The sequence below is a fragment of the Schistocerca serialis genome, chromosome 10 (assembly GCF_023864345.2).
Source record: "Schistocerca serialis cubense isolate TAMUIC-IGC-003099 chromosome 10, iqSchSeri2.2, whole genome shotgun sequence".
NCBI classification, from domain to species: Eukaryota; Metazoa; Arthropoda; class Insecta; order Orthoptera; family Acrididae; genus Schistocerca; species Schistocerca serialis.
In genome coordinates, this window is record NC_064647.1 from 86,092,745 (window position 1) to 86,120,525 (window position 27,781).

The 27,781-nt window shown below is 43.9% G+C and overlaps 1 protein-coding gene across 1 annotated transcript in view; it reads left to right on the forward strand.

The window, feature by feature from the left end:
• The first annotated feature begins 419 nt into the window (after window positions 1-419).
• The window catches only part of LOC126424556 (uncharacterized), a 123,856-nt gene continuing 96,494 nt past the window's right edge, over window positions 420-27,781 (forward strand). Inside the window, exons 1-2 of the mRNA XM_050087303.1 lie at window positions 420-451; window positions 5,463-5,683. Of these exons, the coding sequence (XP_049943260.1) occupies window positions 420-451; window positions 5,463-5,683 (253 nt within the window). The remainder of the gene's footprint in view (window positions 452-5,462; window positions 5,684-27,781) is intronic.

The following is a 27,781-nucleotide window of genomic DNA, read 5'->3' on the forward strand; positions in this document are numbered from 1 at the left end:
GCGACAACATCGATGTACTGTGAAGACCTCACGCCCCACGTGTTGAGCAATTCGGCGGTACGTCCACCCGGCCTCCCGCATGCCCACTATACACCATCGCTCAAAGTCCGTCAACTGCACATACGGTTCACGTCCACGCTGTCGCGGCATGCTACCAGTGTTAAAGACTGCGATGGAGCTCCGTATGCCACGGCAAACTGGCTGACACTGACGGCAGCGGTGCACAAATGCTGCGCAGCTAGCGCCATTCGACGGCCAACACCGCGGTTCCTGGTGTGTCCGCTGTGCCGTGCGTGTGATCATTGGTTGTACAGCCCTCTCGCAGTGTCCGGAGCAAGTATGGTGGGTCTGACACACCGGTGTCAATGTGTTCTTTTTTCCATTTCCAGGAGTGTATTTCGCCCGAATTACTTATGAATATGCACTGCAATGCTGTGAAAGCAGATAGCATGTAAATACAGCTGCGTATTTATATGACTGTGTTCAGCCACCATACAAATAAAAAAACTTGACACTCGACGGGTTGTGTTTTTGCTATATTCAGTTTTGCGGGAGCCGGTGTGTCCTTGGAAGGACGAGCTCCGCTAATCAAACACAAGTCGAACAACCAACATCTGAATGATATTTGTGCTTCTGCAAAAGCAAAAGCAAAAGTGACTCTGGGGCATTGGTATTGTGGCAGTGATTTGTGTACAGCTGAAAACACTTGTAAGTACAATGAGGTTCCAGAAGAGAATAGGACAGTAGCAGGCGTGTTTAATTAATAACTGTGTTTATTCTCAAATCCATTCTACAGTACAATCAAAAACGCTTAACAAATCTTTAAAATGTCATGTTCTCCTCTGCTTATTATTACAACAACCTCATTTACATTTTTGTTCCTTGCTACAAGTAAGTAAGCTCACACATTTGAAGATGACGATCTCTATAACGCCCATTCAGGAATCCATGCGTAGTTTTTATCATAAGCGATCGGTACGAGATGCGAACGACCGTGAGTTGTCATCACTGGAAGACAAACAAGGAAATTCCTGCTCTCACAACCCCTCCCCCACAGCGACCAATCTATTAACAACATAGTTTATAAACAACATAGACTGGCTAAAGCGCCACTAAATTTGATGTTGGTTAAATACCTCCATAAAATCTACTTTCCCTCTGCTCTCTAGGCACCATGGAGGTAATAGGAACCGGCAATTTTTCGGGCACCATTTAAAAAAGAATTGCGTTAGAAACGATAGGACTATCGATAGTTAAACCAAAATACCGATAGTGACGATAGCGCTATCGATTAATCGAGAGTTCGTCGATGTTTAAGAAACACTATGAAAAACGGAGGGGGTTCGACAGCCGATCAGTTCCTGCCATTCCACCAGGAAGGACGTACACGGCTCGTGTTGTCTGTAGTTCAATCATGCCTAGAAGGTCAGTGCCGCGGTTCGATAGCGTCCGCATTGTTACTTTGTGCCAGGAAGGACTCTCAACAAGACAAGTGTCCAGATGTCTCGGAGTGAACCAAAGCGATGTTGTTCGGACATGGAGGAAACACAGAGAGACAGGAACTTTCGATGGCATGCCTCGCTCAGGCCGCCCAAGAGCTACTACTGCAGTGGATGACCGCTAGCTACGTATTATGGCTCGGAGACACCCTGACAGCAACGCCACCATGTTGAATAATGCTTTTCGTGCACCCACAGGACGTCGTGTTACGACTCAAACTATGCGCAATAGGCTGCATGATGCGCAACTTCACTCCCGACGTCCATCTTTGCAACCACGACACCACGCAACATGGTACAGATGGGCCCAACAACATACCGAATCGACTGCTCAGGACTGGCATCACGTTTTCTTCACCGATGAGTGTCGCATATGCATTCAAGCAGACAATCGTCGTAGACATGTCTGGAGGCAGCCCAGTCAGGCTGAACGCCTAAGACACAGTGTCCAGCGAGTGAAGCAAGGTGGAGGTTGTGGTGTCACCGCCAGACACCACACTTGCTAGGTGGTAGCTTAAATCGGCCGCGGTCCATTTAGTACATGTCGGACCCGCGTGTCGCCACTGTGTGATCGCAGACCTAGCGCCACCACAAGGCAGGTCTCGATATACGATGGAGCACTCGCCCAATTGTACGACGACATTGCTAGCGACAATACGGACAAAGCCTTCCTCTCATTTGCCGAGAGTCAGTTAGAATAGCCTTCTGCTAAGTCCATGGCTACGACCTAGCAAGGCGCCAATTGTAACAGTGCATGTATCTTACGAGTCTCATTTGTATAGTCAAGAGAGATGTATCACAAGGAGTGAATAAAGTTAAGTATATTCCAGCTACGTACTTTACTTGCTACCATTCAATAGTTATCCTGTTCCAGACTTCACGCCCGTCTGCGTTAGATAGCGTGCCTATCGGCCCCCTCAAAATAACACTGTGTCGGCACTTCTGTCGACACATCAGAGGTTCTCTGATGTTTCGGGGTGGCATTACGCGGGGACGACTGGTGATCATGGAAGGTGGTCATGGAAGGCGCCATAACGGCTGTACGATACGCGAATACCATCCTCCGACCGATAGCGCAACCATATCGGCAGCATATTGGCGAGGCATTCGTCTTCGTGGCCGACAATTCGCGGCCCCATCGTGCACATGTTGTGAATGACTTCGTTCAGGATAACGACATCGCTCGACTAGAGTGGCCAGCATGTTCTCCAGACATGAACCCTATCAAACATGCCTGGGATACATTGAAAAGGGCTGTTTATGGACGACGTGACCCACCAACCACTCTGACGGATCTACGCCGAATCGCCATTGAGGAGTGGGACAATGTGGACCAAGTGCCTTGATGAACTTGTGGATAATATGCCACGACGAATACAGGCATGCATCAATGCAAGAGGATGTGCTACTGGATATTAGAGGTTCCGGCGTGTACAGCAATCTGGACCACTGCCTCTGAAGGTCTCAATGTATGGTGGTACAACATGCAATGTGTGGTTTTCATGAGCAATAAAAAGGGCGGAAATGATGTTTAGGTTGATCTCTATTCCAGTTTTCTGTACAGGTTCCGGAACCGAGGTGACGCAAAACTTTTTTTGATGTGTATGTTACATCACTTAACGTCATCTACGTTGATTCAGAGTGTGGTGTCACCGCCAGACACCACACTTGCTAGGTGGTAGCCTATAAATCGGCTGTGGTCCGGTAGTATACGTCGGACCCGCGTGTCGCCACTATCAGTGATTGCAGACCGAGCGCCGCCACACGGCAGGTCTAGAGAGACGTCCTAGCACTCGCCCCAGTTAGACAGCCGACTTTGCTAGCGATGGTTCACTGACAAATTACGCTCTCATTTGCCGAGACGATAGTTAGCATAGTCTTCAGCTACGTCATTTGCTACGACCTAGCAAGGCGCCATTACCAGTTACTATTGATGCTGTAAAACATGTACCGTCAAGAGCGATGTTCACCTATTATGGATTAAAGTTAAGTATTCCGGCAGCTACGTACAATTTTTGCTAGTCTCATTTCCCTGACCTGTTCCAGACCTCACGCTAGCCTGCGTGAGCTTAAACGCGTGCCTTTCGGCTTCCTCTTAGTGGATTGGCTGTCTTGCGCAGCCACAACACAGAGGTTTTTAAACGTTAAAGAGAATCAACCCGTAAATTTTTAAACATAAAATGCCTAGACAGCAATATGCTGTTTTTTTTTTCCTCGCAGACGGTTATCACAGAAAGAAAGGAAATTTGTATTTTCGGTTTATCGACTTACGATTAGAATACTATTACAGAATCTGAATTTTCAATTACAATAGACAAGGCTCAAGATCAGGAAGAGTAGGGGAGGGTGAAGGGGAGGAGATGGACGCAGCGGTGGCAGGAAACGCGGACGGAGCGGAAAGGAGGAAATCGACAGAGAGAGAGGGTATTAGGAAATGGAACAGAGGGGGAATCAGGAGATGGAGAGAGAGAGTGGTAGGGAGCCGATGGTCAGAGAGGGGGAAATGGAAATGAGCGTATGGCAGCCTTGGCTGGGTGGCCTCTAGTCGAGGAAGTGTGGCCGCCAAGTGCAAGACTAATTTCATTCAGCGCCGGTGATGGGGATGATATGATGATGAGGACAACACAACAGCCAGTCCCCGAGCGGAGAAAATCTCCAGCCCGGCCGGGAATCGAACCTGGGCCAGCTTGCGTGGAAGGTGAGGACGTTACCACCCAGCTACGCAGGCGGACTAGAGAGGGGCAAGGAGACGTAGATGGACAAAGCGAAGGGGAGGGGGATATGGGCAGAGACAGGGGGGGGGGAGGGGAGGGAAGAGATTAGGACGTGTATCAAATACCCATACAAGCAGGGGGCGTTCAATAAGTAATGCACGACTTTTTCTGGGCCAGTTTGTGATGCGGAATTTGTTGTGGGGCGTAGTGGAACATTCCCGCTTCAGCCCCTATAGTTTCATGAAGTTCCGACAGCTGGCGGCGCTAATTCGAAATTCCGTCTGTAGTGGAGATACGTTACAAGCAGAGTGTTGCCATTGAGTTTCTTCTGACGGAAAACCAGAGCATCTGAGATATTTATACGAGCTTGCAGAATGTCTACGGAGACCTGGGAGTGAACAAGAGCACGGTGAGTCGTTGGGCGACGCGTGTGTCTTCATTGCAGCAAGGTCGCGCAAACCTATCCGTCGGTTGCGTGCACGCCGGCGGCGAAGAAACGACTTCGGCGTGTTCGTCGACTCAAAAATGCAAAGGAACTCCGCCTTCTCCATGACAACGCTAGGTCTCACACAAGTTTGCGAGAGGTACTCACAAAACTTCATTCGACTGTACTTCCTCATCCACCCTACAGCCTGCGTCTCGCACCTTCCGACTCCCATCTGTTTGGCCGAATAAAGGATGGTCTCTGTGAGAAGCAGTACGTGGTTGATGGGGAGGTTATTTATGCAGCAAGACGCTGGCCCCGACGTCGACCAGTAGAGTGGTACCATGAGGTTATACACGGCCTTCCAGTAATGTGGGGTGAAGCCACAGTGTCGAACGGAGATTATGTTGAAGAGCGGCGGTTTGTAGCAAAAAGAGTGGAAAATAGTACGGTTAGTTGAAATCCTGATTAAAACCAACCCGCTCTCAGAATAAATGTATGTCTTAAAAAGATTTCCGAATGAGACGTCGATATTGGCAGAGAACTCCCTTATTAGCGTACTGGGTGTTCCCGAACGATTCCTGCGAGATGCTCAGTTCATACAGAGCAGGGTCCGTTGCTTCTTCGTCAACGGCACTATAAGGCCTAGTGATAAAAGCTGCGCAACACCTGTGCAAATAACTTTACTTGTCGCTGCCTTGAAAGTAGCATTTCCGGCTCCGGTGTGTGAAAACGCTAACCTTCATGTAAGAGGGGCGGCGGGGGGGGGGGGGGGGGGGCGGGATTGCCTGCGGAAACCCGGCTTTATTCTTTGCGGCGGTGTAGCTTTATTTGTCGGGCGCTGAGCGGCGACCAGCGTGTGGTGGCGGGGGTGTGGTTGCGGTCTGCCGGGAGCCGCACCCCCGCGGCGAGGGCGCGCCCTGGACGGCAGCAGCGCTTTGTGCGCCGTGTGGGGGCGGCGGCCCACCCCCGGCCGCGGGGCGACAACAGGCCCTCCCCACAGCACTCACCCACCACCCCTGAGTACTGGCGCGCTCTCCTCCCCCGTATGTTCTGGCGGCCGCACCGCTAGCCCACTGCCCCACAAACAGCGTCGGCCGCTTCCACCCACCTGGGCATCACCTAACGGGATTCTCTGCCGCAAAGCCGTAACACCCGATCTCTGCCGTAAGGCATTCCGTCATTTATGCACCACTTTCTAACAACCCTGCCACAACAAAGGTCAACATTTAATAATGATTGTGGTGTTGCTCACGCTGCTAAATACTGCATTTTCGGGCAACAACAAAGTTATTATGTGGCAGGTGTCGTTACAGCACAGTTAATAAAGTCTATTGGTTATGAACTGCAGATTAAAACTGAAGAAACTGCAAAAAGGTGGGAATTTAAGGAGATGGGACCTGGATAAACTGACTTACCAGAGGTTGTGCAGAGTTTCAGGGAGAGCATAAGGGAACAATTGACAGCAGTGGGGTAAGGAGGACAGTAGAAGAAGAATGGGTAGCTCTGAGGGATGAAGTAGTGAAGGTAGCAGAGGATCAAGTAGGTAAAAAGACGAAGGCTAGTAGAAATCCTTGGGTAACAGAAGAAATATTGAATTTAATTGATGAAAGGAGGAAACATAAAAACGCAGTAAATGAAGCAGGCAAAAAGGAATACAAACGTCTCAAAAATGAGACCGACAGGAAGTGCAAAATGGCTAAGCAGGGATGGCTAGAGGACAAATGTAAGGATGTAGAGGCCTATCTCACTAGGGGTAAGATAGATACTGCCTACAGGAAAATTAAAGTGACCTTTGGAGAAAAGAGAACCACTTGTATGAATATCAAGAGCTCAGATGGAAACCCAGTCCTAACCAAAGAAGGGAAAGCACAAAGGTGGAAGGAGTATATAGAGGGTCTATACAAGGGCGATGTACTTGAGAACAATATTATAGAAATGGAAGAGAATGTAGATGAAGATGAAATAGGAGATACGATACCGCGTGAAGAGTTTGACAGAGCACTGAAAGACCTGAGCCGAAACAAGGCCCCGAGAGTAGACAACGTTCCATTAGAACTACTGACGGCCTTGGGAGAGCCAGTCCTGGCAAAACTCGACCATCTGGTGAGTAAGATGTATGAGACAGGCGTAGTACCCTCAAACTTCAAAAAGAATATAATAATTCCAATCCCAAAGAAAGCAGGTGTTGACAGATGTGAAAATTACCGAACTATCAGTTTAATAAGTCACAGCTGCAAAATGCAAACGCGAATTCTTTACAGACGAATGGAAAAACTGGTAGAAGCCGACCTCGGGGAAGATCAGTTTGGATTCCGTAGAAATATTGGAACACGTGAGGCAATACTGACCTTACGACTTATCTTAGAAGAAAGATTAAGGAAAGGCAAACCTACGTTTCTAGCATTTGTAGACTTAGAGAAAGCTTTTGACAATGTTGACTGGAATACTCTCTTTCAAATTCTAAAGGTGGCAGGGGTAAAATACAAGGAGCGAAAGGCTATTTACAATTTGTACAGAAACCAGATGGCAGTTATAAGAGTCGAGGGGCATGAAAGGGAAGTTGTGGTTGGGAAGGGAGTGAGACAGGTTTGTAGCCTCTCCCCAATGTTATTCAATCTGTATATTGAGCAAGCAGTAAAGGAAACAAAAGAAAAATTCGGAGTAGGTATTAAAATCCACGGAGAAGAGTTAAAAACTTTGAGGTTCGCCGATGACATTGTGATTCTGTCAGAGACAGCAAAGGACTTGGAAGAACGGAACTGACAGTGTCTTGAAAGGAGGATGTAAGATGAACATCAACAAAAACAAAACGAGGATAATGGAAAATAGTCGAATTAAGTCGGTTGATGCTGAGGGAATTAGATTAGGAAATGAGATACTTAAAGTAGTAAAGGAGTTTTGCTATTCTTGGAGCAAAATAACTGATGATAGTCGAAGTAGAGAGGATATAAAATGTAGGTTGGCAATGGCAAGGAAAGCGTTTCTGAAGAAGAGAAATTTGTTAACATCGAGTATTGATTTAAGTGCCAGGAAGTCGTTTCTGAAAGTATTTGTATGTAGTGTAGCCATGTATGGAAGTGAAACATGGACGATAAATAGTTAGGACAAGAAGAGAATAGAATAGAAGCTTTCGAAATGTGGTGCTACAGAAGAATGCTGAAGATTAGATGGGTAGATCACATAACTAATGAGGAGGTATTGAATAGAATTGGGGAGAAGAGGAATTTGTGGCACAACTTGACGAGACGAAGGGACCGGTTGGTAGGACATGTTCTGAGGCATCAAGGGATCACAAATTTATCATTGGAGGGCAGCGTGGAAGGTAAAAATCGTAGAGCGAGACCAAGAGATGAATACCATAAGGAGATTCAGAAGGATGTAGGTTGCAGTAGGTACTGGGAGATGAAGAAACTTGCACAGGATACGGTAGCATGGAGAGCTGCATCAAACCAGTCTCAGGATTGAAGACCACAACAACAACAACATATAATAATGAATAAACTAGGCACTCATCTTTTCGTGTTTCCCACGCTGGTCTCGTTGTAAAATCATGGCTCAATCGTCGAAAATGTAGGTGGTGATGACTCCAAGCTCGGATGCAAAGAGGCCTAGGTTTTATTCTGCTATATTCAATAGTTTTGTAGATGCGCTTCACAAACCATTCTTGAAGATTACACTTATGCAGGAAAATGGTGATGTAAAAAAATAATCAGCACTCCGAATTTAAGTTACACTTCCTTTTTATTGCTTTTCTTGTAATATCGCGTAACACACTTCACAATACAAAACGTACTTGAAAACATCTTCCTCATTGTTAAAGTTCACATTTTATAAGCTGACTACAATATGCGTCTTTCCAACATGACGTCCAAGACTTGACTTTTTCAGGGTCCGACTCTCTAACTAACTAATAATCGCTTATGCGCCAAAAAATCAAGAGTTACAAGTACGTCAAAGATCATAGTGACAAAAGAAGGAATACACATAAGAATAATATCATTGCAATATAAACGTATCGATGAATCAAACTACTTCTACATTAATGAAATCAAATCTGAATGTTGTCTCAAAAATATGTCAACTACTTTACAGAAACACAGTAGAGTATTGCTGGTATCGAGAGGTCGAGTTGAGGTGCCGTAATGGTTACGTAATTCAAGTACCATTACAACTTTCAGTATCACCTGCCGACAGTACCTACGAGGGACGTTCAGTGAACACTGCAAAATTATTTTTTTTCTGAAAACAGGTCGGTTTTATTCAGGATTTCAATACAGCATATTATTCGCCACTTTTTTGGCTAAAAACCTCAGTTCATCAACATAATGTGCGTTCAATGCGACGTCCTTGCGCCACTTTTCTGGGAGGGGCTGTTGGTCCGCTTCGTGCCACTCCACTGATGGACGTCGGGGCCAGCGTTTTGCCGCATCAGTTACCTCCGCATCATGCACGTACTGCTTCACGTGGCGTGCACCCTTCATTGGGCCGAGGAGATCGAAGTCGGAAGGTACGAGATTCGCAGTACGGCCAGTTTTCTGGCGCTCTCCGGCAGCTGCTCAAACGAACCTGACTACTTACGCTCCGCGCCCGACTGGTGGCAGTCCACTTGGATAGCAGCTTCAACGTTGGCCACTTCGTTAGCCGACGCATCGTAGCCTCTATCCTTAGCATCACTACGTAGCAGAGACTTGTGTTTGTCTATTCTGAAGAAGACTGTATTGCGTCCTTTGCTTGCAGCACCTCTATCAAAGTTAAATATTCGTACTTGTTTTTGTTATAATAAAACTCAGTAATAGAAGGTAATTATCATAAAACCAACTCCAGGAACTACTATAAAATCTTTGGGAAACAACTACAACAATATGAGGCCCCTACACTAATACTGAAAGATGAAGATGGAAGAATGACACACAGTAACAAGGAAAATGCAGAAATCATGGCAAAAGCATTTAACAAACTTCTCAATTGCGAGGAACCCAAAGAACCCTTACAAATCAACATAAATACCCCAATAAAAACCAAAACTAACAAACTAGACCCTCCAGCTTTCCAAGAAGTAGAACAAAAAAATTATAAGGTTTTTGTTGAAATGTGGAAATATGCAAGTGACACAGTCAAGACCTCCTTACACATGGCTCTAACAAAAATTTGGGTAACAGAACGATTCCCTGAACATTGGACTACAGCTATCATCCACCCACTACACAAAAAGGGAGATAAGAGCAACCCAGACAACTACAGAGGAATCTCTCTCCTACATTGCACATAAAAAATTCTATTCAAGATCCTATATGAAAGAATCAAGGAGCACTTAGGAGTTAGGGGAATATCAGGGAGGTTTCAGACCATGGAGAAGCTGTGCAGAGCAGATAATTAGTTTAAAATTGATTATGGCATACTACAGGAAACGGAACAAACCTCTGGCAATAACATTTGTAGATTTTAAGAAGGCATATGACTGTCTCCACAGACGTTAAGTATTAAAAATTTTAAGAAATCTAGAACTCCATCCAAAACTAATTAATATAATACAACTCACTCTAGCCAACACCAAATCAAAAGTGAAGTTTAGAGGAGAAATTTCGGAACCATTCCTCATAAAAGCAGGCTTAAGACAAGGTGACTGCCTATCACCATTTCTGTTCACCTGTGCACTGAAATACATAATGAGAGAATAGTACAAGGACAATCCAAAGATGATAAGAATTGGAAGTGCAAAAGATGATATTAGCTTAAACTGCTTGGGATTCGCTGATGATCTTGCTCTCCTAGCCAACAACATTCAAGAAGCCAGGCAACAAGTGAAATCACTACAAAAAATAGCAGAGAAAGAAGGCCTTAGAATATGATTTGAAAAAACGGAGATTATGATAACTGATCCACCACTTGCAAACAAAATTACAATAGGAGAACAGGAAATCAAAATTGTTGATAAATTTAAATATTTAGGCGAAATAATACATACAATATAAATGAGAAGCCATCATGGCAGAATCGAATAAAAAAACTGAACTACGCAAATTACATTACCAAAACTACATACAACAAAAAGCCTATCTATAGATGCAAAATTAAAACACTATAAAACAGTTACACAACCAGAAATAACGTATGCAGCTGAAACTATCTTCAAAACAACTAATACAGCAGAAATTGACAGAATACTAAAAATAGAAAGAAGAATAATTAGGACATGTATAAATAAACAGTATAAAATAAATGGACATTGGAGAAAAGCATCAAATGAAACAGTATATAAGAAAGTAGAACCAGTCATGAGCACAATCAGGAAGAAACGCATCTCATTCACTGGACATCTGATGAGAAGTCCAGAAAACAGAATTAGCAAAAAAATAATACAAAAATTGGGGAATAGCAAGAGCGACAGTAAATGGATCACAGAAATTAAGGAAGATATAAAAGAACTCCAAATTACAGTAGATGACCTAAAAAACAAGACAGAGAAAACCAGAATACTGCAAGACCCGCAAACCAGACTACAAATGAAAATCAATAAAAGGAGTACAGGAAGAGTGATCTCAGATGAAGAAAGAAAGAAAATATCTGAAAGAATAAAGAAATATTGGGCAGACAGAAGAGCAAAATACCTTTCATATAAGAATAGACTCTAATAATTATATTACCTAAATATCATATTAAGTTATTGTTGAGCCAAGTTGTATCCCTGTGTAACAACTTGTTTAGAACTTTGTATTTTTGACTAGAGTGGTCCAACGACGGCCATAAAATAAATAATAATAAAAAATAATAATAATACGAATTGTTTGTCTAGCGAGCCGCGTATGTATGATTCTAGACACAACATCCCGGAGAGCCGAAATGCAAATTTCGTACCTTCTGCTATGGTCGCTAGGACGCAGTTGTAATAAACAGTAACTGCAACATGTAAGGCTTCGCTGCAGAACATGCCACAGCGTTGTTTGAGGAATTTCAAGTTCCTAGCCTGTACGTCCTGTGGGCGTGTGGACGCGTCTATGATACGCTCCAAATTTTCATCAGACGTGCTCTTCCCTTTGTATATGCAAGCAACTTCCAAGAATGTTATATGGCAGTCATAAATCTGCTTGTGCAGAGGCGTCTCCTTGCTGAATCGACGGCGGAACGCACGTTGCTCTTGAACAATGGATCGACTTCTCGCTAATTCCAACACACGAAATGATTTCTCTCCTGGTGTAGTGGCCACGTTCCTACAAACAAACAACAGCACAACTGTGTCAGAACTTTGAACCTTCCTCTATCCAGTGACGCGCAGAACGAGTTTCTATCTTCTATAGTTTGTCTGTAATAAACGACTGAAATCTCTTTCGTGTTCACTCACCCAGTATATATTGTGACAGATAATGCTGCTACAGTGTTACATTTTATCCTTAGAAAGCACGTATTTTTGAACTGCCAAGGTTGTGTAATTTCGTATTCGCACAACACTTAAGAGTGGCGAGCACCAACCGGGAGTAAGTAAGACTAAACTAGTAAGTTACTAACAGAGAAGGAAATCGGCGAATTTCAATCGATAGTACTGAACTAAAGGAGTAAATTACTCCAGGATAAATTTTTCATTTATTTCCGAAGTAAATTTAGTTACTCCATTAGTGGTGGAGAGCACCATTGAAGAGTACGTTACTACGTTAGTAACTTAAGGAGGAAACAAGGCCAAAATTTACTCCTGGGCAGTAGTAGGAGTAAAGTAAGAAAGTAAGGTGCGATCTTTGAGTTCTGTGTTTTAAGTGCCGAATTCTATGGATTACCTTGACTATGAAGAATATATGGAGATGGAAGAAGAGGTGAACATTCCAAGAATGAAGGCTGTAATGGAAAGAAGGGACCCATTTGTGGTGTATAGCGACAGTGATTTCAAAGAGCGGTTTGGGTTGCTGAAGAAATCTTTTGAGTTGCTGCTGGGTATGCTGGAGCCGTCACTGCAGCACAGTTCTGACAGGAAGCGTGCTTTGTCTCCTAGGCTGCAATTTCTTTGTGGACTGCGAATGTTTCGCACAGGTGCTTATCAAATCGCAGCAGGGGATCTCATTAACGTCCATCGTACTAATGCTGGAAGAGATTTTAACAGTGCGGTAAACAGTAGAATTGCCTTAAAGCCACTGTATGTGTCCATGCCATGAGCCAAGAAAATATATTAAGGAACAAGAAATTCTATCAAACTTGTGGATTCCCAAATGTCATAGGGGCCATAGATTGTGTACATATACCCATACTTTGTCCTTGTTGAGCACAAGCAGAACTATACAGAAATCGCAAGAATTTCTTTTCTGTCAATACACAAATCATCTGTGATGCCAATATGGAGATTTTGAACTTGGTAAGCCGCTGGCCGGGTTCCACGCATGATGCACGCACGTAGCACAATAGTGCAGTTGCTGCAGAGTTTGAAAATGGACAGTACGATGGGTTGCTTGTTGGAGATAGTGGATATGCTCTCTCCAGACATCGTATGACACCTGTGCTCCGAGCTCACACAGGGGCGGAACGGCGCTACAATAAAGCCCATATTGCTACCAGATGTGTAATAGAGCGAGCGTTCGGTGTTTGGAAGAAATGTTTCCAAATTCTCACTAAAACAACGCGTTTTAAGCCAAACAAGCGTAGAAATGTTATTGTGGCTGCTGCAGTTGTACACAGTTTCGGAATAGAATTTAGAACTGTGTTTAACCCTAATGCTGTGCAGGTGAATGACATCGAAAAATATGCATTTCAGCCAGAAGCAGACTCTGCAGGCCAAGCTGTCAGAAGGTCTGTTATACTTAATTACATTAATTGAAATTGCACCTAGTTTGCTAGTAAAATTAGAAGTCAATGTAAATGAGTAAATAAGCCACCGGACTGTCACTAATGCAGTGAAAAGTGACTCATTTTATTTATGTGCAATTTTGTAGTTATCTTCGTTTTTTCTTTCTTTCTTCTTTTTTTGCTATTATTTCTTAATTGAGTATACTCAGTCATCTAATGTTTCAATTATTTCTAAAAAAAAGACATCTTTTATTAATATTGCAAATTCAGGTAAATATTAGAATGTGCTATTAACAAAAATTAGTACCGATGCTGAAATGATACACACAAATATTACGCCATACAAGAAGCAAGAAAATATTAATCACTTGAATGGTTCAAATGGCTCTGAGCACTATGGGACTCAACTGCTGAGGTCGTTAGTCCCCTAGAACTTAGAACTAGTTAAAGCTAACTAACCTAAGGACATCACAAACATCCATGCCCGAGGCAGGATTCGAACCTGCGACCGTAGCGGTCTCGCGGTTCCATACTGCAGCGCCTTTAACCGCACGGCCACTTCGGCCGGCAATCACTTGAAAAAACAAATCAAGGAAATAAAAGGTGTTTTATACATACGAATATTTTCTTATTCATTCACGAAAACCCAAACTTCTCGAGTACATTGGCTGAAGAACTGGAATCTGAAGTTTGCTCCATTACGTTCTTAAACATATTCATAATTTCCATTTTAAGATTATTCTCTTCTTGCATGATTTCTCTTTGTCTTTCTATTAATATTTTTGCATTGCATTCCTCTCGTATTAAACGCATTTTTAAGAAACGAAGCTCGTCTGCTTTTTTCAACAACTCTCGGTTCTTCACTACAACCGCATGTTCTCTCCCTTTTTTGCCGGGCGTGTCTGCTGATAAGCTCCCACCGGAGAATGGAGGCCGAGGTTCATGACTGTGGGACAAAGTTCCGTCTTCAGCAGTTTCATTGCCACCTTCAGAGCAGTTATCGTGATCGAAGTCGCTCGGAAGTATCACAGTATATTCAGATGTGTCATTTGTCGTTAACTCCAGGCATCCCCTCGAAAACGTGTCGGACCATATGAAAACCCATTTGGTTTATATCGTCGATCTTTGTGTCACCTTCTCGAACGCCAGTTTGAAATTGTTATCGATTACATTTAGCTTTCATTTTCTTTGCTTTCGCTTTCCAGATTACGTTAAGCTGGTCTTGTGATCTTTGTGTAAGAAAATGATTCAAATGGCTCTGAGCACTATGGCACTTAACATCTGTGGTCATCAGTCCCCTAGAACTTAGAACTACTTAAACCTAACTAACCTAAGGACATCACACACATCCATGTCCGAGGCAGGATTCGAACCTGCGACCGTAGCTGTCACGCGGTTCCAGACTGAAGCGCCTAGAAACGCACGGCCATTTGTGTAAGAGCTTCTGCATTGTATTCAACGTGTATTTTTTCCCCAAGCGTCCTTTTCCTTTCAAGCATGTTGAAATCGTGCTTTTTAGATTCAACAATAGTTATGCGGTTTTTCATTATTTCAGCTAACCACTCTTTCTAAGTTTCTGGTGTGCTTTTTGAATGTTTCTTGTCTATCGCCATGTTGCTGGTAGCTCGTATCTCCAACTGGCGCTTAAATAAATGCGTGTCACCAACCAACAATGGACGCTGGCACCTGTAGATGACGGGATTAACAATAGATTCATCCGTAAGTATCACGTTCCTTTTTCATAATACGCAGATGCTATTATTAATTAGTACAATAGCATTTAGATTTTCCATTAAGAATTCAATTTAACAATCCTTTCTAGTTTCTAAAATTATAGCGCAAAAGGTGATGCAGTAATGTCCGCCGACAATCAATGTTTGCATGGGCTAACAGTGTGCAGAAGTGGCTTACTTCTTTAGTAAAAAGGCGTTACTACTTTAATTGCAACTAAAGAAGTAAATAGAAACTGAGCTCTCTTACAGTTATTAAAAGAGTATGTAACTACAGAGGTAATTTTCTAAAGTAATCCAGAATAAAGAAGTAAGATTTATACTAGCTTGGTGCTCGCCACCCTTAGAGTAATGGCGTCCAGTCGGCCATAGCGGCCAGTCGGCTGATAGGCGAAGTGGCCCAGTGGGCAGTTTGCCCGAACCATATTTTGTGATGTGTTTACATAGTTTCAGGACAATAGAATTCATAATAAGACAAGACTATATTGTAAAACAAGTATACAAAGGCACTAGTGTATTAACAATACAGTAAAAAGTTATGTTCCCTTACTACAGGTTTATGTCAAGACGCCATGAATTATTTAAGAAAATCACTGAAACGATTATGGGATTCTCAAACTGTGTGACAGGCGTTGGATGCTGTAACAAAACACGAGATGCCGTTAGCTAAACCAGCCGAAATGTTCAGTGTCTCAAGAAGAACACTTAAAAGAAGCGTTCTTAAAAACAGGTGGTGCTACAGAATACTTCAGATGTATATTCAACGAACAGTAAGAGGAAATATTGTGGCATATCTGTGGCCGATATACGACACTTGGCATTCCAGCTTGCAGAGCGGAATGGTCTATAGCATCTACTCAATAAAGAAAGAAAGATGAGAGACAAAGACTGGGCGACATAGTTTGGGAACAGACATCCATACATAAAACTTAGAAAACGAGATTCCATCTCGTCTGAGTCTTATTTTTCGTTTATCTGGCTTTGGTCACTTTGTCCTGCACATGTGGAAAGTGGCCATCTGCCAAACTTTCACTGAAGCTACCGCTACAAAGGCAGGATTTGAGTCGTAATACGATTGTTTCATCGTTACGGAATGTATACAGTTTATATATTTGTATCCTTGCCTATGACATGATGTAGGGAGAAACAACATCTCCCTTAGCGGTCACCTCACCCAGATTTCCCGTGACAGAAGTGGTCCACAACACTACGGTCAATATCACTGACATCCATTCGTAGTACAATCTTAAAACGAATTCTGAGCTCAGACGTAATGATGTATCTCGAACAGAACGACTTGCTCCTTGTCAACGAGCATGGATTTCGTAAAGATCAACCTTATGAGATGGAAACCGCACTTTTTTTTCACGTTACGTACTGGAAGCCACGGATGGAGGCAGTCAGGTAGAGGCAGTATTTCTCGACTTCCAAAAAGCGTCTGGCTCTTTACCACGCCTACATTTATTATTGAAAGAATGAGCACATAGGATATCAAGCGGAATTCGTCACTGGGTTGAGGATTTCTTGGTAGGGAGGACGGAGCATGTTATCTTGGATGGAGAATCATCGAGAAATTTTGGAAATAACTTCGTGTGTGATCCAGAGAAGTGTGATAGGACTCTTGCCGTTCATGTTGTATATTAGTGACCTTGCGGAGAATATTAATAGCAACCTCACTGTTTTTACAAATGATGGAGCTATGTACAAGCGGCAGTGAAATGAAAACCGAACACGCGTCACAACGGGACCATGGGAGGGTTCCATTCAAAAGTAACCACGAGACACGTTAAGACGTTTATCCCACTGGTTGACGTCCCTGCTTCGTAGAACGCGGTCGGCCGCTGACGGATCCGCAACCACACCGACTCTTGGACTTCCTCGTCCGACTGAAGCCGACGCCCACACATGTGTTTCTTCAGGTCGCCAAAGACGTGAAAATCGCACGGTGAAAGCTCCCGGCTGTGCAAAGGATGTTGCAGTGTTTCCCAACCGAATCGCCGAAGCATAGCTTCGGTCCTACTGCCAGTGTGAGGGTGGGCGCTATCGCGCAACAGGGTGATTCCGTCCAACAGCATTCCTGGGCGATCTGACTTTACGGCGCGTCGCAGGTTCTGCAAAGTGACTTCGTAGCGCTGCAACATCGATTGTCGTTCCACGCTCGAGGGACAAGACAAGCAGAGGGAATCTGAAGAACCGGAAGTTGTGTAAATAGTTTTGGATTTGTCTGACAGGGCAGATCCGCTGTCTGTCATGCCGCTTGCCCTCAGGCTGTAAGAACGCTGTCAGGAGGAGTCATCCCGTCAGACGATAACGTCTGGCACCGCACTGCCAGTCGGACGAAGGGTACGCTTCAGACATTTGATTGGGAACTACTGCAACATCTTCTATACAGGCTGGATCTTTCTACGTGCGATTTTCGCATCTTTGGCGACCTGAAGAATGACATTACCGGTCGTCGGTTTCAGTCGGACGAGGGGATACACAAGTGGGTGCTGTTGTGGGTCCGTCAGCGGCTGACCGTATTCCACGAAACATGAACTGATCGTCTTGTCTTCCAGTGGGATAAACGTCCTAATGCGTGTGGTGACAGCTTTTGTACAGAACCATCCCATGGTCCTGCTGTGGCGCGTGTTCCAGTTACATTTGCGGCCCATAGAGTGAAGTATACCTGAGAAAAGCTGCATAAATACTGTCATATTTTCATGAGATTTCAAAGTGGTGTGAAGACGGCACCTTATATAAACGACCAGCAGTGTAAAATGGTTCAAATGGCTCTGAGCACTATGGGACTTAACTTCTGAGGGCATCAGTCCCATAGAACTCAGAACTACTTAAACATAACTAACCTAACGACATCACACACATCCATGCCCGAGGCAGGATTCGAACCTGCGACCATAGCGGTCGCGCGGTTCCAGACTGTAGCGCCTAGAACCGCTCGGCCACTTCGGCCGGCACCAGCAGTGTAAAACTGTGCGCTTCAAAACAGGAGAAAATGTAGTTTCCTATTACTTGGAATCAGTCAACTCATACAAATATCTGGATGTAACACTTTGTAGGGATGTGAAATGAAACGATGAGGTAGTGCCGATCGTGGCTGAAGCAGGTAGCGGCCTTCGGTTCATTATACACTAATGGCCATTAAAATTGCTACACCACGAAGATGACGTGCTAGAAGACAGGAAGAAGATGCTATGATATGCAAATGATTAGCTTTTTAGAGCATTCACACAAGGTTGGCGCCGGTGGCGACACCTACAACGCGCTGACACGAGGAAAGTTTCCAACCGATTTCTCATACACAAACAGCAGTTGACCGGTGTTGACTGGTGAAAACGTTGTTGTGATGCCTCGTGTAAGGACGAGAAATGTGTACCATCACGTTTCAGACTGATAAAGGTCGGATTCTAGCCTATCGCGACATTGCTGCTTGCGTTGGTTGAGTTCCAATGACTGTTAGCAGAATATGGAGTCGGTGGGTTCAGGAGGGTAATACGGAACGCTGTGCTGCATCCCGACGACCTCGTATCACTAGCAGTCGAGCTGACAGGCATCTTATCCGCATGGCTGTAACGGATCGTGCAGCCACGTCTCGATCCGTGAGTCAACAGATGGGGACGTTTGCAAAACAACAACTATCTGCACGAACAGTTCGACGACGTTTGCAGCAGCATGGACGATCAGCTCGGAGACCATCGCTGCGGTTACCCCTGACGCTGCATCACAGACAGGAGCGCCTGCGATGGTGTACTCAACGACGAACCTGTGTGCACGAATGGCCAAACGTCATTTTTTTCGGATGAATCCAGGTTCTGTTTAAAGCATCATGATGGTCGCATCCGTGTTGGGCGACATCGCTGTGAACGCACATTGGAAGCGTGTATTCGTCATCGCCAAACTGGCGTATCAAGTGGCGTGATGGTATGGGGTGCCATTGGTTACACGTCTCGGTCACCTCTTGTTCGCATTGACGGCACTTGGAACAGTGGACGTTACATTTCAGATGTGTTACGACCAGTGGCTCTACCCTTCATTCGATCCCTGAGAAACCCTACAGTTCAGCAGGATAATGCACGGCCGCATGTTGCAGGTCCTGTACGGGCCTTTCTGGCTACAGAAAATGTTCGACTGCTGCCCTTGCCAGCACATTCTCCAGATCTCGCACCAATTGAAAACGTCTGGTTAATTGTGGTCGAGCAACTGGCTCGTCACAATACGCCAGTCACTACTCTTCATGAACTGTGGTATCGTGTTGAAGCTGCATGGGCAGCTGTACCTGTACTCGCCATCCCAGCTCTGTTTGACTATGCCCAGGCGTTTCAAGGTCGTTATTACGGCCAGAGGTGGTTGTTCTGGGTACTGATTTCTCAGGATCTATGCACCCAAATTGCGTGAAAATGTGCTCACACGTCAGTTCTAGTACAATATATTTGTCCAACGAATACCCGTTTATCATCTGCATTTCTCCTTGGTGTAGCAATTCTAATGGCCATTAGTGTTACGCCGGGATGTTACAGCAGTCATTGTATTTTGCTTCGTTATGCCGTTGTAGCAAAGAAAATGCCATCTGACTTTTAAAAAAAGTTATTGATCATGCTGTGAAGATAATTAAAATACGTGAAAACTCGTTCTCTCCAATCAAGATTGTTCAAAAATGTTTGCGAAGAAATGGGTAGTCTGTATGGATCACTCCTCCTACACAATGAAATCCGATGACTTTCCAGAGGCAAAAAACTGTAGCCAGCCTATACGATCTTCCTGACGAGCTGAAAATTTTCCAAGTGGGGCAAAATACAGCGTCCGCAACCCTTCTCGTCGTGTGGCATGATGAACAAAGTCTTATAAAATTAGCCAACGTTGACGAAATTTTTGGAATGATCAGTGAAATTTTACATTGTTGCAAGGAAAATCAACAGCTCTATTTATCGCGAGAGACAAACTATCAGCATTCAAAGAGAAATGAAAGTTCTGACAAGGGAATCTCCCCATCGCACCCCCCTCAGATTTAGTTATAAGTTGGCACAGTGGAGAGGCCTTGAAAAACTGAACACAGATCAATCGAGAAAACAGGAAGAAGTTGTGTGGAACTGTAAAAGAAATAAGCAAAATATACAAACTGAGTAGGCCATGCGCAAGATAGGCCACATCAAGGAGAGTGTGAGCTCACGAGCGCCGTGGTCCCGTGGTTAGCGTGAGCAGCTGCGGAACGAGAGGTCCTTGGTTTAAGTCTTCCCTCGAGTGAAACGTTTACTTTTTTAATTTTCGCAAAGTTATGATCTGTCCGTTCATTCATTGACGTCTCTGTTCACTGTAATAAGTTTAGTGTCTCTGTTTTACGACCGCATCGCAAAACCGTGCGATTAGTAGACGAAAGGACGTGCCTCTCCAATGGGAACCGAAAACATTTGATCGCAAGGTCATAGGTCAACCGATTCCTCCACAGGAAAACACGTCTGATATATTCTATACGGCATGTGCGTCACATGACAGGAATATATTGTCGACCCAACTAACTTGTACACTTGGCGAATGGGTAAAAAGATTCTTCTACCTTGCCCGATTTAGATTTTCTTGCGGATGTGATAATCACTCCCCCCAAAAAAGTGATGAAAAAATAAGAGTTTGTCACATAAACTGCAACAAATGAATGCAACAGTTTCACAGTTTTCCATGTGCTCTGTCGCTGTACTCGACTGACGTCGTGTGTTTTGATGTTTGTTTAGGTGTAGCGTCCCCATACTACGGCGCAGTTACCTCGCATCGGACGGGCGGACGGACAGATAATAATTGTCTGAAAATAAAAAATTTAACTTCTCACTCGAGGGAAGACTCGAACCAAGGACCTCTCGTTCCGCAGCTGCTCACGCTAACGACGGGACCGCGGCGCTGCTGAGCTCACACTGTCCTTGAAGTGGCATATCTTGCGCGTGGGCTACTAAGTTTGTATATTATGCTTATTTTTTTCATAGTTCCACACAACTTCTTCCTGTTTGCTCGACTCAAGGCCTATCCACTGTGCCAACTTATAAGTAAATCTGAGGGGTGTGCGATGGGGAGGTTCCCTTGTGAGAAGGACAGTATTTAATGATTTCCACTTTTATATAATTTTCTGTAACAAAATGTTTTGGAACTACCAACTGAAATGAGGAATATCATCACTGGTCATGTGTTAAATCTGCTGAATCCTTTGTCACATCACTTTCCAGATACTCATATTGACATCGATTGGCTACAAAATCTGTATATCGTGAAAAGTCATCCTGCGGTGCTAACGGTCCTGGAATACGAAGCACTCATACATCTCCAGAGTTCATCCGCATTAAAATACACATTTGAGTCTGTTTCACTGAACGAGTTTTGGTTTAGTCTTAAGAATGAACCCCTTGACGTAGCCAATACGGCCACCTTAACTTTGCTAGCTTTTGTCGCAACGTATCGTTGTGAAACAGGCTTTTCAGCTTATACAAAAAATAAATATAGATCGAGAATTACGCTGCCCCAGACGTACGCTTATAACTGTCGGATATAATACCGAACTTTAAAACAATTGTTTATAAAACAATGAAACAGTTCCATTCTTCACAATGAAAGTGTAAACTGCAAAGAATCGAATTGTATCACCGACAGAATATTTCTAGTAATGGTACTTGTTCTTATTTTAAATTGCAATGTATTTCATTTATAATAATTTGACATGGGATTTCATTAGATAACAGGGATTTGTTGAGTGTTCCGTTACCTTAAAGGTTTGGGAACCACTGTTGTAAACAGTTTCTTTTGTAGATACGTTGCATCTTCTAAGTGTTCTGCCAATAAAACGCAATCCTTAGTTTTCCTTCCCAGTATATTATCTAACTGATCGTAACAACTTGTTCGTGAATGTAATTCCTATGTATTTAAATGAATTGGCAGCCTTTAGATTTCTGTGGTTTATAATGTAACAGAAATTTAACGGATTCCTTTTAGTACTCACGTGGATGACCTCACACTTTTCATTATTTACTGATAAGGTGATAAGGTGTATAAATAATTTTGCAACTGTTGTTCAGCTTGTACCTGTGGTCTTGTTGCATTGCCCAAGACGTCAGCTTTCAGTCTACGCAACTACTGAAATCATTCGCCATTTATAGGACGCGTCATGGAAAAAATGTTGAAATGTGTGTGAATTCCTAAGGGACCAAACTGCTGAGGTCATCGGTCCCTAGACTTAATCTGACTTACGCTAAGAACAACCGATGCCCGAGAGAGGACTCGAACCTCCGGCGGGAGGGGCCGCGCAATCCGTGAAGTGGCGCCTCAGATATGCGCGTCTGTGTTATGCATCTCACAAGGGAAACTCCCCCACAGTGTTCGGTTACCAATGCAGAGATGCGGTTCAACTCTCACTTAGTCCAAACTTTTTTTTTTCCCTCACGAAATTACGATATTTCCGTCCGGTGATTGACATGTCTGTTCGCTGTATTCAAGTTTGTGTATGTGTCGTGGCGTAATGTCAGTTTGCAACGCGTAATGTCAGTTTGCAACAGCGACGTGTAATGAAAGGGACCTCCAGACGTACGTAGCTCCTATTTGCTCTACACAGGTACCACATGTTATGCCTCTTGCGTTCCGTTTTGGACTTTTTCACTCTGGGATTCCTTCGCTGTAAGGCAGTTCACAACCGTTTATGTGTTGTTTTTATTTGTGTAAGAGCCGGTTTATTTGTTGTTTTCATTTCTGTGAGAGGACTATGCGGCATCTCTCGTGTCCTCACTATTTATCATAGAATATAGTCATGCGCTAAAAAATATATTACCATCGCCAGTAAACGTTTGGTTTGTGGGGCGCTCAACTGCGCGGTCATCAGCACCCGTACGAGGTCCCAATTTTTACACAGTGCCGGCCGGAGTGTCCGCCAGCCGCGGTGGTCTAGCGGTTCTAGGCGCTCAGTCCGGAACCGCGCGACTGCTACGGTCGCAGGTTCGAATCCTGCCTCGGGCATAGATGTGTGTGATGTCCTTAGGTTAGTTAGGTTTAAGTAGTTCTAAGTTCTAGGAGACTGATGGCCATAGATGTTAAGTCCCATAGCGCTCAGAGCCATTTGAACCATTTTGAACCGGAGTGTCCATGCGGTTCTAGGCGCTACAGTCTGGAACCGAGCGACCGCTACGGTCGCAGGTTCGAATCCTGCCTCGGGCATGGATGTGTGTGATGTCCTTAGGTTAGTTAGGTTTAATTAATTCTAAGATCTAGGCGACTGATGACCTCAGAAGTTAAGTCGCATAGTGCCCATTTTTTTACGTAGTCTTCTTCTTTTGTTTTTTACATAGCCAAATCTCGCCACTGTCACGAATGATAATGATGGGGACAACGCAAATAAATACCCCATCCCCCGGCAGAGGAAATCCCCAACCCGGCTGGGAGTCGAACCCGGAACCCCATGATCCACAGGTAGACACGCTAGCCACTAGACCACGAGGTGCGCCGACGAGTAAATGTGATGGATAGTGAGAACACCAAAGATGCCGCATAGACCTCTCACAGAAATAAAAACAGCATATAAACGGGCGTCAACTGTGTCTCAACGAGGGAATTCCAGAGTCAAAACGCCCAAAACAGAGCGGAAGAGGCATAACATGTGGTACCTGCGTAGAACAAATAGGAGGTACGTGTTGAAACGTCCCCTTGGAAAAATTAATGAATTACTGTGCTGATAAACCTCTTACATTATTTGATTTTCAAACAGCTGAGCAGAACTGAACGTACTCAGACAGTTCGCTCTTTGCCTATTCTGATCAACACTAAACTGACACACAATATTTTTAGCGCAATCTGACTTTCAAAAATCCCTACAAAAGAATGGTCCTGACTAACAATAATCTATACCTTTCATCAATCACTTACCTCACAAAAATCTTCGTTACTCGAACTACTGCAATACAGCGAGCACCAATACTGCCAGCTAAATAAAAGATTCTAACTAGTGAAGGCACTAACTACTGATAGGCATAGTTAGCAAATGAAAGATTTTGATAGAGAACAAACAATGTATTTACCTTAATAGTGTTCAAAAGTCATGATATATATATATATATATATATATATATATATATATATATATATATATATATAAGTTCATGACATCCAGTCTTACAAATTTACTCTCTCTGATGGACACACGTCCAGATCGTCCGCTCTCAAAACTCCGCCATCTCACTCCCCACATCCACGATTGCTGGCGGCTCAACTCCAACTGCGCAACGCTACGCGCTGTTCACAGCCAACTGCCCAACACTACAATAGCATATATTCCAACAATGCAAACCAACCACAGCCTTCACAGAGCACAGTCACTGATTTTCATATAGAGCGCTACGTGGCGTTACCAACATAAAAACCTAAACAGCCTACTTACAGTGTGTGTGGAGGCCCCTTCGTTACATGTCGCTGTTGCAAACTGATTACGCAACGACATATCCACAAATCTGAATACAGCGGACAGCTCATCAATGACTGGACGGAAAATTCTTAATTTTGTGAAGGAAGAGAAATTGGAGTGAGTGAGATTGGAACTCGGTTCTCCCCCCTCGCAATCGAACACCATGACGGTGCAACCACGACACGATGCCTACGGACGACCCTCGATGTGGTACACAGTAAATGTAGACCGTTCACTGTTTCTCTTTTCTTCTTTTTTTACACAGTTCAGTCCAGCTTCTTCTGTTTTTATGCTTCACCTGTGTTCAGTTTTTGACGGGCTATCCAATGGTCCAACTTACCACTAAATTCCTTGTCAGTATATGGCGACCATTCAGGAAGAAGAGACTATTCGTGTCCCAGCGTTTTCTGGTAAGGCACACAGATGGCAGTTGTCGTTTGTGGACGTTGTATTCAACTGAGCGTGCGCAATGCGACATCTTAACGCAGTGCAAGTCGGAAGGGCGGTCTGTTTGATCCGAGAGGGATGGATTTTCCGACGTGGTGCCGCAGATGCCGCTGTCTCTCCATCTGCCAGATCGTAAGGACACTACAGTGAGACGGATCAGTGCATAAGACGTGTCGGAGAACGGTGCTGACGCATCGCACCCCCACGTGAGGACCTATAGCTGGCTACCTCTGCGTAGGGAGCCTGTATACACAGAGAGTGGTCATAGGTGAAGTTGCCCGTGATTGGTTGATTAGCTTCGGCGCCATTTTTCTGCCAAACGTCTCTCGCGCTTCCTATGTTCGCCGTGCTTTTGAGTTGAATTGAAGTTCAGAGGACTCTTGGAAACGATTAAAGGGTATTTGAATTATTGAGAGACTTGTTATGCGTTGTGCATGCATGTTCGATTTAGTTGTATATCGTTTTAGTACGTAATTAGCGTTTGCGTGTATACTGGTAGCATCACAAGCTTTTCTGAAGCCAATATCTGACAATCCTTGCTGGAAACGGGAAGTCCCTGTAATTGTTGTGCCATGCTCATTCGACTTTATAGCGTCAAACTTTATTTCGTTCCGAATCAGAACACTAGGCATTATTTTGGTTTTATTATTATTGCCTGACTGTTGACGCAGGCAAGTTGTAAGCATGTTTCCGCAGTTGTAGTGGTTGCTGTAACATTATTCGTAGTAAATAATTGTAGGTACTCTTGAAGACAGTTTTTAATAGGCCTACTTACTGTGGGGTAGAAGGGATACGGCAGTTTCCTTGTTATATTTGGTCGTTATTACAGTAGCCTACATTTAACATTACCTGATTTTTGTAATCTTTTTCGTTTGTTATCTGCGAGAGGTATTCAGTATATATACGTAAGCAGTTGTTTACTTGTGACATGCAAAAAGTTTGAAGACGTGACAAGAAGTACTAATACGTCTCACACTTTTTGCATGTCACAAGTAAACAACTGCTTACGACTTTCATTCATCTGACGTAGTACAGGTACGTTAAATCTTTAGCGTTATGCACTTCCGACAGCAAACAAATGCTATACACTATTTTTTTATTTACGTTACTTTCATTGCAATATGTCTAGTAACCGAACTTTAAAGGAGATAAATGCAAGTAACGAATAATTTTTACAACCAGTGTATGAAATTTTCCTGTGCTGTACGTAGTAGGTTACTATGAGTATGTTATAGCAGTAAAGAAAGGCATTTAACGAATGATTTCCCCATATTGTCTTGTGCTTTTGATTCGGTGAGTGTGTACACTACTACTCCACTACTGGCCATTCAAAAGTCCCGCCCGCAGTATGGCAGAAAAATGGCCGCCGTATCGTCCGGTTGGCCACTCTCTCCCTATACAGGCTCTCTAGCTCTGCGTTGTGGCGTCGTACGGTTACCGCCAGCGCACTGAAAGACGACCTCAGGAGGTCTTCTGGAGCCGCTGTGTCCGACCAGACTGCAACGAACAGCATACGGGGACGGACCGTACAACCCAGATGTCCTATTCGACTGTCCCACTTGACACGACAACATCTTACAGCTCGCCTTAAGTTCTGTCGTTCCCACGTCAACTGGCAACTTCGTGAATGGCGGAGGTTTTCATTCACAGACGAGTCCAGATATACCCTGATGCAAGGTGACGGCCATATTCGTGTGCCGAGATTCGTGGTGAGCTATATCTAACAAATACTGACCAGGAAATGGACAGATTTGCAAGGTTCTGTGACGTTGTGCGGAGGCTCCAGCGCTGACACCCTTACGGATCTTGTTGTCCACTGTCGCCTTACCACCAGGCAGTATATCGAACATATCCTGTTGGATCGTGCGGTGGCTGTTGTATACGGTACTGAGCACAGCATGGAGGCGTCAGGAGTCTCACGGAGGGCACGCTCGTTACTGAATTCCAATGAAAAACAACCAAGAAGACGATAGGAATGATTGTTTCCACTTTATTTAGATATCTGTCGGACATTTCAGTTGTTGGTATTTAAATGAACGAAGATGTAATGAGGTTTTCTTGTGTATTTATTCGTGAAAGATAAAGGTATAATTTGATAACGCGGGCAGTTATCAGTTATTGCTCAATGGGGTATGGTCCCCTAATTCTCTGAGCAGAGTACGTAATATGAAGCCAAGTCGTTTGCAATGCGTCCCCACTGCCACTTAAATTCGGCGGGTTCACCGTTTCCCCACGTTCCAACTCGCAAACCGAATTCTTGGCTGTCCCTGGTTCACTATTGTTAGAAGAGGAGAATGCGACTACGAATGGAAGATCTTGTAGCGAAAATATTAGTGTGATAAGGCGAATGACAGAAAAAACTAGTCAAGTGCCAGCAGAAGTCGCGCATTGAGGGTTCTGTACAAACTTAATTAAGTGTATAGGTAGATCATCCGTCCCTGGAATCGGAAGTCTCTACGACTGTTGTCGATATCGATACTGGCAAGAAGTCGATCTTGAGAATTACAATGCAGCATCAAAATTTCTACGTTAGTTGCTGAAACTAGCCCAGACATACAGAAAGGAGGGTGCAAGGGACCTCAGTTTATATATGTAGGGAGAGGAGGTTTAATAAAATATTTTTATTTACTTAATAAAACATCACTACAACTTACATTTTATATTCACATGCAGTAATATTTTTCTGTTACGCTTTTGATGGATGATGAATCCAATGCTATTCTAATGGCAAAGAGAGATTTTTTATGTGATGTAATTATAATTTCACAATTTTCGAATTTTTT